The sequence below is a fragment of the Aphis gossypii genome, chromosome 2 (genome assembly GCF_020184175.1).
Source record: "Aphis gossypii isolate Hap1 chromosome 2, ASM2018417v2, whole genome shotgun sequence".
Classification (NCBI taxonomy): domain Eukaryota; kingdom Metazoa; phylum Arthropoda; class Insecta; order Hemiptera; family Aphididae; genus Aphis; species Aphis gossypii.
The window spans coordinates 43,458,754-43,472,389 of record NC_065531.1 but is presented as its reverse complement, the minus strand read 5'-3'; the positions used below and the strand labels follow the sequence as shown (position 1 = coordinate 43,472,389).

The following is a 13,636-nucleotide window of genomic DNA, read 5'->3' as shown; positions in this document are numbered from 1 at the left end:
TTCGAAGCAATGTTTACGATCATAACCTCAGCTTTTTAAAGGTAAGTAAGTCAATCAATTTTTAAATAATATATTATTATAATTTATTGTAAAGAAAGTAAAGTTATTGTTATAAGGCCTATGCCTATGCATTTTAATCTATATTCAATTATTATTAAAAATTGGTTAAATGGTTGAAAATGTAATAGAATTATTAGTTTTAGAGGCCTATCCGGCTATCCCCTATAAGCTATTTGAATTTTGAATCCCACCGTGTGTTGTTATTTTGGCGTTTTTAAATTGAATTCTTCTTAATTCATATTGTTACGGTTCCCTAAGACCACATATTTTATATTTTCTATAGTATTTGAATAAAAATGCTGATAAAAACCAAGGCTCTGCATCCAATCGTAATATTTTTAGATTATTATTAATAAATAATAATTTAACTCTACTTTGTTATTTATGTTATTCAATTATAATTATGTATTTTTATTATAACTATAATATAAAATATAATTTTATTTACATGATAAATTACTATTGAGTTATATTATAAATTGAAGTTGTTCAGTAATAAAAAGAGAAAAACTTTAAAGTTTCTATAGAAAATTTCAAATATTTTTTACTTTTAAGTGTTTTATTTAAAATTATGGATAATTAAACATTATAAATAGTGAATGTTCAATATGGTTTTATTTAATACTATAAAAAGTAAAAAGAATTATGATACCTATGTAGCTTTTTAGTGTTTGTACGCCACAGAAGGAAAATATACTTTTGTACTGGTTGACGATTACCGATTAATAATATAAAATAAATATACCTATTGATAGCAAATAGGGTGGACATCAAAGTTACAAAATTTTACATTTGCATTTTTTTCTATTCACCCTATTTTATGGTATTTAATTATCGTTAATTAATTATTAGAAATAACTATATAGAAAAGAATAATAGTGGCAGTTTTTGAATATTCATATAATATTCAAGTAAAATATTACATTATTCTTGTTACCCTGAGCTGATATTAGTTGTTTAGAATACTGAATATTAATATATTATACTTAATAATAGATAATTAGTAATAGGATTTACGAACATAGTTTTAATAATCGTTTATACATATATAAGTTCTTAGAATTAAAATTACGTATGCAAATAATTTGTCATAGTAAACACGAAATAGAAATGTATAGTCAAACTTCTTGTTTACCATGACACGTACGTATATTTTGGGGACTACGCCCCTAATAGTTTAATATAAAAAAGGTTGTGGTAGTATTAAGATTTAGACATATTTAAGTCTCACTTACGCATAGCCCGGTAGCGTTGTTCTATACTTAACAACACATCGGGCTAGCTTCTATTATACATTGTCTCAGTAAATAAATAACTTTCGATTCAAACTTATAAACGAGTTGTTTATTGACTTCAAATTTCCTACGTTCTCTGAAGAAGACATACGACAAAGTGGACTTCGTCGTTAAATCGTGTTGAGCCATCTTCACCAAGACCGGTTCACTACAAATTTTAATAATTAAGGCTTGAAAATTGAGTAGAGGGTTTTAGCGTTTTACTATATTTTAATAATCCTCATTTAACTTTTGGTTACATCAAACATCCTTAATTGTTATATTTTGTAAAATTTTTAGAACCAAATATCTACCCTGCAAATTAAAAAATTAAAAAAATTATTTTAAGAGAGCAATCATGAATATTGATGAAACAAAAAAACGTAAAGGAGATGCGGAAAAACAACGGGATAAGAAGGCGAAATTATTAAATAAAGAAGCAAACAGATGTGGCAACGTAAGATACATGTTTATTAAAAAAATAAATCATAATATGGCAATGAAAGAAAACGTTCTGAACGAATCAGTTACCCTCAAAAATCCAACTTTATCAATGATGAACCCAAATACAAGTACAAATGGGTTAGAATGTGAGCAGACTTCAATAAAACTTATATGTAGTACTGAAAAAAAACAAGACAATAATCAAGAAACTATTGTGGATTTTGAAAATGCAACAAACATTATTGACAAATTAAAAAAACCAGAGAAGTATGAAGTTGATGCATTTTTTAAATTTCATCCATACCAACCTACTATTAATATTCCATTTAATCCAAAAAAACATATAAACGTACAGACGGGATACATCGAAAATGGTTGACTTTTTCTGAAGCTGAGAGTAAATTATTCTGTTCAGTATGCATTGCATTTTGTGCATCATCAGATAGCAACCCATTTACTTTAGGCATGAACAGTTGGAAACGTATCGTGGAACACGATGATACATTTTACCATGCAAAATCAGTGGATGCTCTTCTTTATCATGAGCATAGAGCAAATATTACACACATGTTGTTTTCATCAGCCAGGGAAATTCGATGTAAAGAAGTTATGGAACGACACCGAGTACTAGAAAGAATAATTGAAACTATTAAGTGTAGCGGAAAAAATAGTATGAGTTACAGATCTCATACAAATGAATCTTCATATACTTTAGAAAATAATAATGTGAATCATGGCAACTTTTTAGAAATATTATGAGTAGTATACATTTGTATGTTCTGCGCACTTTTGACTGCGGAGATTGCAAATTTTTAAGGGGGATTTTTCCCCTCAAACTTTTTTTTTCTCCGCTCTACCAGACTGCGGTGATTTTAAAATTTTTAGGTGGATTTTCCCCCTCAAACTTTTTTTTCTCCGCTGTACCAGTAAAAAAACACTGATTTCCAAAAACCATAATGTATGTTCTGCGCACTTTTGACTGCGGAGATTGTAAAATTTTAAGGGGGATTTTTCCCCTCAAACTTTTTTTTTCTCCGCTGTACTAGTAAAAAACACTGATTCTCAAAAACCATAATGTATGTTCTGCGCACTTTTGACTGCGGATATTTTTAAAATTTAAGATATAGTTTTAACCAATTATTTTTTCCCCTGTTACACATAAAGTTTAAACAGTGTATACACACTTCAACACTATTTATTTCCCTTGTAAGTTAAACATTCAGGTTACACAATAATTTCATTTTTTTTTTTTTTTTTAATAAATTATAGATAAAAGTCGTTTTATTGAATTCATTTCAGTTCAGACAGTTCAGTTAATATTCAACCATCGTTCAATCAGGTTCTGTTAGTTTTAATCAAGTTTAATTCATTTAAGTTTTTTTATTTTTTTTTTATAAAAAATGAATTTTCAACAAATTAACAACAGTTTTTGTTCACTTGTTTCGTTAGTACGAAACAATGCATATCCTACATATCCAGAATTCACTACATTTATATCAAGATTGAAAACATTCAATTTATTTCCGTTGACTTCATCTCAAGATAAATACTCATTAGCTGAAAGCGGTTTTATATATTCAGGGAAAAAAGATATTGTTGAATGTTTTTGCTGCGGTATTATATTGCATCGTTGGGAAAAAGAAGATAATCCATGGATTGAACATTCAAGATGGAATCCGAAATGTGTTTTTGTATTATTATCAAAAGGAAATCAGTTTGTTGAAAATGTAGTAAAAAAATATGGTAAGATTATCGATATTTGTGATTGTGATTGTGGATCAAGGTCATATGATACTGTTGTTTAGTTCATTTAACTTTCTATATTTCAATAAAAAAAATCTGAATTTAATAAACTTAAATGTGTTAATAACTTATTTAATACCTCGTGAACGTATAGCCTAGTGGGATAACGCGTCTAATTTAAATTTAATATGTTAATGATTTTTAAAAAATGTTTCAGGTTCTATCGAATTAGGTAGGTAAGTATAATAACTCTTTACTGTTTATCCAACTAGACACTATACGTTCACATTTTTTTTTTCTTTTTTTTTTTCTTTTGTAACCTTACATTTGTTTAGTATATAACATGTATGGATAAACAAAACTTGTTAGTTTGAGCTAAGCTGTCTAGTGATCATATTCATATTTCTAGAAAAAAATACTGTTTACTGTTTTTTTTTTTATTTTATCAATATGAATCCATCAATCGTTGTATCAAAATCTGTGTTCGATATTCGTCCTTTTAGTAAGAAAAGTGTAACCGTTGGACTTCTAGTTAATAAGCAAATTTCAATTATTATATTATTAGAATGTAAATTAACTAAAAAAGTTGTAACGTTAGATCTTGATCAGTGGTGTAAGTTAATGTGGGAAAACAATTTTAATACAATTATCGAAAATTTGCATACTCGTTGTAAACGTGTTCAGTTAGCTGATTATTTTTTCTACTCTGTTAATGTAAACCAATCAACTATAGTTTTATATTCTAATGATAATTATATAACATTATCTCATATTGATCTTCATCGTTTGAAACAATTACAACATTGTATTGACTTGTATATTGTTGAAAAACAGAAAAAATTGGAATCATACCAAAAAACGTTTGATACAGCTTATACGTTAATTAAGTCTGACGTAAATGGGTTACCATCATCTTGTCAACGAAACGAAACGAATTTACAAATCAATATATTCAAAATTATGATTTCAGCTACAGCAATATACAAAGTGAAGATTGTTCATTTATGTACGAGTTATTACAATTTCATTTTAATTCATTGTCGAACATGATATTACAAGATTTAGTGATGTAATATAAAAAAAGTTTCTTAATTTATTTTAATTTATCGTTCTTGTAAAAAAAAAAAAAAAAAAAAAAAATGTGAAATTAATACCACTTGTATACTAACTTTCAATATTTTTATTTTTATTTTTATTTTTTTTGTTTTTATTTTTATTTTTTAACCTATAAATGAATTATTATTATTTTTTTTTTATCTAAATGATAAAAAATAAATATAAATAATATATTATAATATATAATATAATAAATATAAACAATGAATAAGCTTGTACTAAGTGGTAACGATGATAAACGTTTTATAACAAACGATGGGATTAACTCACTAGCATACGAACATTATAAATTAAAAAAATAATTATTCTAATATTCACTATGTTTAAGAAAATCGATATTAAGTATTTCTAAAAAAATAAATTATTATCATCAGTAGGTGTTTTTTCCACGCTATCTAGTGATAATAATTATTTCTAAATTAAATTATTATCATCAGTAGGTGTTTTTTTTACGCTATCTAGTGATAATAATTATTTCTAAATTAAATTATTATCATCAGTAGGTGTTTTTTCCACGCTATCTAGTGATAATAATTATTTCTAAAATTTAAATTATTATCATCAGTAGGTATCGTTCAAAGTGAAAGGAAAACATTATATGAATAACTAAAATAATTTAATTTAATACTGTTTTTTTTTTATTTTTTATAAAAAGGTAAAATATATATAAAAAAAAATTATTTAATAATATCTTTCGATAATATCCATGAATTATGACTGGAATCAAAACCCATCCATTTAACAAGCATTTTATCTTTAACTTTTTTTATAATACTTTCAATTAGAAATGTGTTCGGAAAATCAGTCAATTTAATTTCTTGCTCATAAAAACCACCTAGAATTATATTGTTTGATCCATCCTTTAGCTGATAAGTTATTGGTTCTGTATGTAAAACTTTTGAAACTGTGAAAATTTCTGTTGTCCAATTTGGTGTATATCCTTTACTAAATATATGCTTATATTTTGATATTCTTACTTTATCATTATTTTAAATTTTGGTTTATATAATGTTTTATTTGTTTGTATATTTGATTTGATTTTACTTGTATTTATTCTAGCTTCATATGGTGTACATTTAATTGATCTATGTTTTGTATGATTATAATTATAAATAATTTTTGATATTTTGTTATACCAATTCCATGTACCTGTTGCAGTAAAATGTTTGTATATATTATTTTTTAGAGTTTGTATAACACGTTCTCCAATTGAACACTTGATAACGCTATACGTACTATAATGTCTAATTTTATTTTTTTCATTAACTGTTGAAATTGATTATTATAAAATTCTGTACCATTATCTGTTTGTAATAATTTTGGATTAGCTTGTTTTAATATATTAAACATACCTTTTGTACATTCTTTTCCTGTTTTATTTTTCAATGATTCTACCCATACATATTTCGTGTATGTATCTATAACAACTAAAATATACTTAAAACCAAGATTTTGTTTAGAATGAGATTGCATATCCATTAAATCAGCTTGCCAAAGGTCATCTTTAAATCGTGTTATTATACTACGTCTTGGAAATACTTTTCTTGCAGGTCGATGTAGCTCATTAGCTAAACCCTCTAATGTAGACATTAAACTATAATATTCCTCTCACGTAATTCTTCTATAATAGATATGATTTCATTATTTACACCAGTATTACCAGCATTTTGGGACGATGTTAAAAGATTTAATCTAACAACTAATTCATTTGGATCATCATAATACACTAATTGTGTACGAGGTATTACATCTTTATATAAACCAGATCCTTTCTTAACTGACGGTGATAAACTAAAGTTAAATAGCTGATCAGTTGGAGGTTCTTCAAATTTAGAATTAATCACTGAAGAAGAAAAATCAAATGGTTCATTTGATATGGCTGTATCATTAATAATGTTTCTTCGTTTTGCGCCTGAGCTAGATAAAAAGTTATCAAATTCTTTTAATTTTAATTGAGAAGGAGTTTTAACTTTTGTGTTATTTATTTTCAATACTTCCTCATTTAATTGTTTTTCATCAATTTTCCCGAATCATAATGCATGCCATACGATTTATCATATCGCTGTAATTTAGGATTAGAAATTAAAAAATTATCGAACGATGAATTTGATTCGTTTTCGCTATCTCCATCACTAGTGATCAAGGTAGTTTTTTTTTAGTAGTGTCAGAAATAAATGAAGTGTTTTTTTCTGGAATTGAAGTCAATGGTTTGAGTAAAGGTATAAATGTTTCGCGAAAATAGTTATCAGAATCTATAACACCACGCTTCATGTTCATTATTTTACGTTTGATATTTTTTTTGATAATATCAAATTTTTTAACAAAACTTTATCTTTATTCATTGAAAATAATGAACTTAATATATCTGTTTCCTTCAACTAAAGATAATGCTATGTAGATTTTGTCTATATTACAACTATATTATATACTTATTTTTTTTTAATAAAAGTATGAAAACCACATCTATATCTACCTTCATTCATTTCACGTGTTTTATCAATAACCATAAATCCGTAATCACTATGATTCCAGCAGAAATGAGAAATTTTCCGAAATTCTGAGAAATCCATATCTGCTGATGAATGATCATTGAATATATGTTTTAAATTTGTATCATCCTGTTTTAGAATTATTAATAAATTTGAATTATCTCTTACCAGTTGCTTCGGAATTTTAGAATATGTTTGTGCTAAATAGAATACAGAGCTAGCACCTGAATGTCTACACATTCCGAAATATTCTCTTATTATCGACTGCGGACCACATAAAACATCATCGAAAATTATTACAGAATTCTTTTTAGTTAAATTCGGTTTTATAACTTTATCAGCGTCTGAAAATATAAAAATGTTAGCACCTTTTATATCATCTATTATTTTTTTTTAATAAAACATATTTTTCTTGATTAGAAGTTTTTGAGTATAAATAAATATTTTCAAATCTTATTCCGTTTTCATGAGTGATTAGATTATACATTATATTTGTTTTACCTGAACCACTAGGACCGACTATAATAGCACGTATAGTATCAGGTAATAACGGTCCATGTCTTGACGTTTTTTTTATTATTTGAGTATCAACGTTCGAAATATCTAATTTATCTTTCTGTTCAATCAAATCCATTTTTTTTTTCTTATAAATACTCTGGATCTTTTAAATTTATAACCAGTGAAAGATAGTGTGCTCAACCTGTAAGTAGAAATCAGATAAGACTGGTGAAGGTTTTATAAACTTCTTTATAAATACTGAAATAAAGTATGATGAAGGTTAAACAGAAAATAGGTATGAGTTATAAAGGTAAACATAAAAGTAATAAAAAAATAAAAAAGAGAACACTAGCTGCAAAAAAAGGAAAGGTTAAGAAAAATCCTAATGGTAAAAGATTGATTTTAACACCAGGTCAGACAGGAGGTGCGATTCCTCTAATTCCTATTTTCGCAGGGTTATCAGCTCTCGGTAGTTTAATGTCTGGGAGTGCTAGTGTTTATAATGCAATTCAAAATTCGAAAAAAAAGAAAGGTAGCGGATTGAATTTAATCAATAATGGATCAAGGAAAAAAAACTGATAAAAACGTTACCTGACAGACCACTCACATCTAGAGACATTATAAAATACATTGCAAAGTTTAATATCAATCATTTCCGAGGAGTCTTTTCACGAGATGACTTACCTAAAAAACCACGAACAATTGAATGTGGTATATTAAACTTAGACGTATCTTCAGGTGATGGAAGTCATTGGGTAGCGTTTTACAAAATTAAAGATAAGGTTGTATATTTTGATAGCTTCGGTGATTTACCTCCACCAATTGAATTACAAAACTATTTCAAAGGAAACACGATTATATATAACTATTCAAATTATCAAGATTTTAATTCATTAATTGTGGACATTTATGTCTTGAATTTTTACAATGTATGAATCAATTACATTAAGTTTAACTGGTAATACAACTACATTATCTGTACATTATTTTCCAGCAATTGATGTGTACGATGACTCGGAAATTGCTTTGTTAAATTTACAAACATATAATACATTTCCAAACATAAATGAAACTAATAACCAGTTTGAAATACATTTAGAAAACCCCGATCGTTTACTAAATAATAATAAATTTCCAACCTGTTTTATCACACTGAAAAAAGGGTGTTACGGTATTAAGGATATTAAAAATCAAATTTTAAAGCAAATAGATGACTTTCATAATGTTAACGAATACATTGGAATACAACTAACAGAGAAAATAACTTTTGATATCGGGATTGATCAAGTAGATTTTAAGACAACCATATTCAGTAATGCAACAATACGTTTTAACGTAGCAAACAGTATAGGACCTTTATTAGGATTTGAAAAAACAAATTATGAACCACACTTGCAAAACATTGATGGTCATCGTTCAAAGAAAGTGGTAAATTTAAACAATGTTAATTCAAAAAAAGTAATGTGCAGTATAGCTCAAGGTTCATTCAACAACCACATGCCAAGTCATTCAATTTATGAGTTTTCTCCTACTGAGAACATAGGGGCGAAGCTGATTCAATCTCCAACTAACCTAATATATTATAAATTAAATAAAACAAATATCGATTTAATAACTATACAATTAGTTGATCAAGATCATAATCCGATAAACAATTTAGGTGAAAAATTAGTAATCAATCTACATATTAAACGTTACGGATCTTAAGATGGGATTAAAATTTAATATAAGCCCATTACAAAAGATAAATCTTGCTAGTCATATAACTAAAGCGTTACCGGTAACATCGAATAAAGTAAAAAAAATAACAACGAAAAATAAAACAATTTTAAAGGCTTTAGGTTATAAATTAAAGCAGAATGCCAGAAAGTGATATTTTAGATATAAGTTCACCGTTTGAAACCGATTCTAAAATTACGAAAATCGAATATCATTCATATACACCGTATACAACTTCATTTAATAATAATGATGAAATACGTATATCAATCCAACAAACAGATGTTTATCCGTATCTGAATGAAAGCTTTATATATTTAGAAGGTGAAGTATCAGATGCTGGAAAAGTAAAACTTACTAATAACGGTTTTTCCTATCTCTTTGAACAAATACGACTTGAAATCAATGGAATAGAAGTAGATAGTACACGTGTACTTGGTATTACCAGTTCGTTAAAAGGTTATCTATCAGGTACACCTGATAATTATAATTGTTATGAAAATGCTGGTTGGATATTTAAAAATAGTTCAAACCCAGCAAATAGTAATGGAGAATTTAGTGCATGCATTCCGTTAAAATATTGGTTAGGTCTATTTGAAGACTTTAAAAAGATATTAGTTAATTCTAGATTAGAACTAATATTAACTCGAAGTCATAGCGATTTAAACGCTCTAAAAGTAATTACTAGTGGAAGTACAAATTCTGGAAAAGTTGTTTTGAAAAAAATAGTTTGGAAGGTTCCACATATTACTGTTGATGATGAAGAAAGGTTAAAATTATTAAAACTTATTGAAAAAGAAAAGTTTGTTTATCCCCTTCAGATCTTTTGAAACTTTTGAATATCCTGAACTCGGAACCACAAATAAAGTTGTATGGAACCTAAAAACTGCTTCAAAATTAGAAAAACCTCGATTCATTATAATCGGATTACAAAAGGGACTTAAAAATTCGTTAGAAAAAGATTGTGGTGTATTCGATCATTGTAATATAACTAATGTAAAAGTATTTTTAAACTCAATAGCATATCCTTATGATAATTTAAATTTGGATTTTGCTAAAAATAATTTTACCTTATTATATGATATGTATACATCGTTTCAAGAATCGTACTATGAAAAAAGTATTCGGAACCCGATATTAAGCCCATCTACATTTCTAACGCAAGCTCCAATTATTGTTATCGATACGTCAAAACAGAATGATTCAGCTACAGCTTCATCAGTAGATGTTCAATTAGAAATTGAAGCATCAGAATCTCTTTCAGGTGTAACTGCTTATTGTTTATTAATTCATGATCGCATTGTAGAATATGTACCTTTTACAAGAGAAGTAAGAAAACTAGTTTAATCAATTTAAAATTAATTTAGAATAATGAGACAATACATATAAATATATATTTTTTATTTTGAACCAAAACGTATTATTTTTTATTTTTTAAAAAAAAACATGACTAAAAAATATAATTATGAAGTGTGTATATACACTGCTTAAACTTTATGTGTAACATAGAAAAAAATTTATTGGTTGTAGCGGAATACTCCGTCTGTGATACACGGGAAATAAATAGTGTATACACTGTTTAAACTTTATGTGTAACAGGGGAAAAAATAATTGGTTTTAAATCAGTGTTTTTTACTGGTACAGCGGAGAAAAAAAAAGTTTGAGGGGAAAAATCCTCCTTAAAATTTTACAATCTCCGCAGTCAAAAGTGCGCAGAACATACATTATGGTTTTTGGAAATCAGTGTTTTTTTACTGGTACAGCGGAGAAAAAAAAGTTTGAGGGGGAAAATCCACCTAAAAATTTTAAAATCACCGCAGTCTGGTAGAGCGGAGAAAAAAAAAGTTTGAGGGGAAAAATCCCCCTTAAAAATTTGCAATCTCCGCAGTCAAAAGTGCGCAGAACATACAAATGTATACTACTATTATGTTTAATATCAAAACTTGACGATGTTTTAAGAATTCATTTAGAAAACGTAATTAATAAAAGCAAAAACAGACTTGAATCAAATTTTAGTATAACTAAAGGCAGAGGAAATCGTATCACCTTCATTTCAAAAACTACAGTTACATATATCATACAAATACTTAAATCATTAATACAAGAAAAAATTGTAGCAGACATAAAAAAGCAGGAATATACTCCATTCAAATTGACAGCATTCAAGATGTATCAGTTAAAGATCAGCTATCAATAATTATACGCTACGTAACAGATCGAGTTGAAGAGCATCTATTATCAATGGTGGGAAGTCATTCAGGCGAGGGACGCAATTTATTTGAACTGAAAAAAACGTTATTATTACATGAACTTGACATAGCTAATTGCATTTCAGATAGCACAGATGGTGCATCAAACGTGCAAGGTCAGTATGCAGGATTCACTACATGGCTTGAAAATAAATCTCCAGGACATATCCATACATGGTGTTACACACATGTGCTGAATTGAGTTATGAAAGATACTACTGAGACTAACGTGCCCTCCATTAGTTTATTTGGTCTGATAAATAAATGTGCTGTATTTTTTCGTGAATCATCAATTTTCGAAAACAAAGGAAATATGTATAAAATAATTTCCTTTCTATTTTATCGTGTACCAATGTTATCTCATAGCCTATAGGTATAACTGTATAATCATAATTATTTACTTAGAATAAAATACTAAAAAACCGCAATTAGTACTGTAGTAGGTATAATAGTTAGAATATGTAATAGTTAATTAAAAATACATATTATAATAGAAATAATAATATCCATTACATAGCTATAACACATGAACTTATCGATATTTATACACGTCCAGGAAAATACTTCTATATTACGCACATTCTATAAGTTTAAGATAAGAAATAAAAGGTAATTGTCATAAAATATAAATATGATATAAATAGGAACCGACCACGATAAAATTTATTATACACTAGACAGTGATACGGCCGTTTGGGTTTTACCAATTTATTATTGGTTATATCAAATATTAAATATCATGTTAACAAATTATGTTATCGTTATGTTATCTAATATGTTGTGGTGATACGGTGTTATCCATCGGACGCAGTGTCGCGGGATTTGTCGTCGCCGCGTTAGCGTACAATTATTGTATTATTGTGTCTTGTGTGTTATATCTATGTATGTGTATTGTAATTTGTAACGACCATGAACTACTACACAGGACTGGACACTACGGAGAAGATAGCGGACACAAAGTTGTACGGGGTTCGTACACTTGCGATGTAACTGCACTCTACCTGTTAGTAGTACGAATTACGTTCTTTTATAGGATATTAGGATAACACCACAGAATAGTGATATTAGTGATAGTAAAATATAATAATTAATAAATAATAGTTATTACTTATTAGTTAGGTAATGCTCAATAGTCAATACTGTAGTGCTAAACAGTAAGTTTAATAATGATTTACATTTTAATTAGCTTCAATAACTCAGTTTTTGACGTTTTTATAAGTATATAAAAAAAATATGTACATTTGTTACGTTTATTTTATGTTTTTACCAACTTTGACAATTTCTTCTTTTTGGAGCTTACTTAGATTTGTTTTTGATTTGTCATTTGTGAATATTTTCTCATTCTCATGGTTAAGTAATAAGTTATAATATATGTCAAAATTTCACTTTTGTGGGACTCTCAAGGAAAAGTCAATAGATTTGTTTTGTGTTCTAGGAAATAATCTACTGTTTCTTCAAACACATTGAAACTGTTACAGAACATTTCAAATACTTCTTCCCAGGCAGATATAAAAGAATATATATGTTTATTTGGATGTATTAATCTTCCTTTTGATTTAATACTTGTCAATGCTGCTTCTGGAATTGAATCATCTCCTTTTGAAACATATTAAATAATTATTTTTATAAAACTATATTATATATTTTACTTTTAATACCTAACTTTTAATTTTATCTTCTCTCATTGCTTTGAAACATATTCTACAACTAGTTCTTTTCTTAATTTGGTAACACAAATAACCATATATATAGTAGGTGATAGAATCTCTAGTTGAAGCAATACAGTAATTATGATCAGTAAAAATATCTTCTACCTCCCAGCTATCTTCTTTTATCAAATTGTCTAATCGATTTTTTAAAGTTTCAATTTTGTTGTTCCTAACAGATTCTTTAGATTGAAATATATCTTTAATATCTGTCATTGTAATTTTTGGTTTGTCTGTTGTCTCCAAAATTGTACAATTCCCAGTTTTGGGAGGTTTTAAAATTGAATAACAAGATAACATATTGTAGACTTGTAAAAAAGTAGGCGTTGTAGGGTGGT

The 13,636-nt window shown here is 27.2% G+C and overlaps 2 protein-coding genes across 7 annotated transcripts; one reads left to right on the top strand and one right to left on the bottom strand.

The window, feature by feature from the left end:
- The first annotated feature begins 2,542 nt into the window (after positions 1-2,542).
- Positions 2,543-4,641, top strand: LOC126550415 (death-associated inhibitor of apoptosis 1-like). Of its 5 annotated transcripts, XM_050201894.1 has the most exons (4): positions 2,543-2,984; positions 3,078-3,521; positions 3,739-3,757; positions 4,492-4,641. In XM_050201894.1, the coding sequence occupies exons 2-4, from the start codon at positions 3,179-3,181 to the stop codon at positions 4,592-4,594; spliced, it is 465 nt and encodes a 154-aa protein (XP_050057851.1). In that variant the 5' UTR covers positions 2,543-2,984; positions 3,078-3,178; the 3' UTR covers positions 4,595-4,641. The 5 variants fall into 5 exon arrangements, with proteins under 5 accessions (XP_050057851.1, XP_050057850.1, XP_050057852.1 ...); XM_050201893.1 differs by lacking the exon at positions 2,543-2,984 and having other exon boundaries at positions 2,997-3,521; XM_050201895.1 differs by lacking the exon at positions 2,543-2,984 and having other exon boundaries at positions 3,003-3,521; positions 3,739-3,753.
- Positions 4,642-7,100: 2,459 nt separating this feature from the next.
- On the bottom strand, positions 7,101-7,987 carry LOC126550065 (uncharacterized). 2 transcript variants are annotated; one of them, XM_050200901.1, is made up of 3 exons: positions 7,628-7,987; positions 7,295-7,470; positions 7,101-7,212 (listed from the first exon to the last, which is right to left on the bottom strand). In XM_050200901.1, exons 1-3 carry the CDS (start codon positions 7,758-7,760, stop codon positions 7,117-7,119), a joined length of 405 nt encoding a protein of 134 aa, XP_050056858.1. In that variant the 5' UTR covers positions 7,761-7,987; the 3' UTR covers positions 7,101-7,116. The 2 variants fall into 2 exon arrangements, with proteins under 2 accessions (XP_050056858.1, XP_050056859.1); XM_050200902.1 differs by having other exon boundaries at positions 7,101-7,209.
- Positions 7,988-13,636: the final 5,649 nt, after the last annotated feature.

What these genes read in the sequence shown, in the direction of transcription:
- LOC126550415 (XM_050201894.1), top strand. Translation starts at nt 3,179, where the DNA reads ATGAATTTTCAACAAATTAACAACAGTTTTTGTTCACTTGTTTCGTTA.
- LOC126550065 (XM_050200901.1), bottom strand. Translation starts at nt 7,760, where the DNA reads ATGGATTTGATTGAACAGAAAGATAAATTAGATATTTCGAACGTTGAT. An exon ending in AGTCGGTCCTAGTGGTTCAG is followed by an intron (nt 7,471 to 7,627) that starts GTAAAACAAATA and finishes TTATATTTTCAG; the next exon opens with ACGCTGATAAAGTTATAAAA. An exon ending in CTAAAATTCCGAAGCAACTG is followed by an intron (nt 7,213 to 7,294) that starts GTAAGAGATAAT and finishes ATCATTCATCAG; the next exon opens with CAGATATGGATTTCTCAGAA.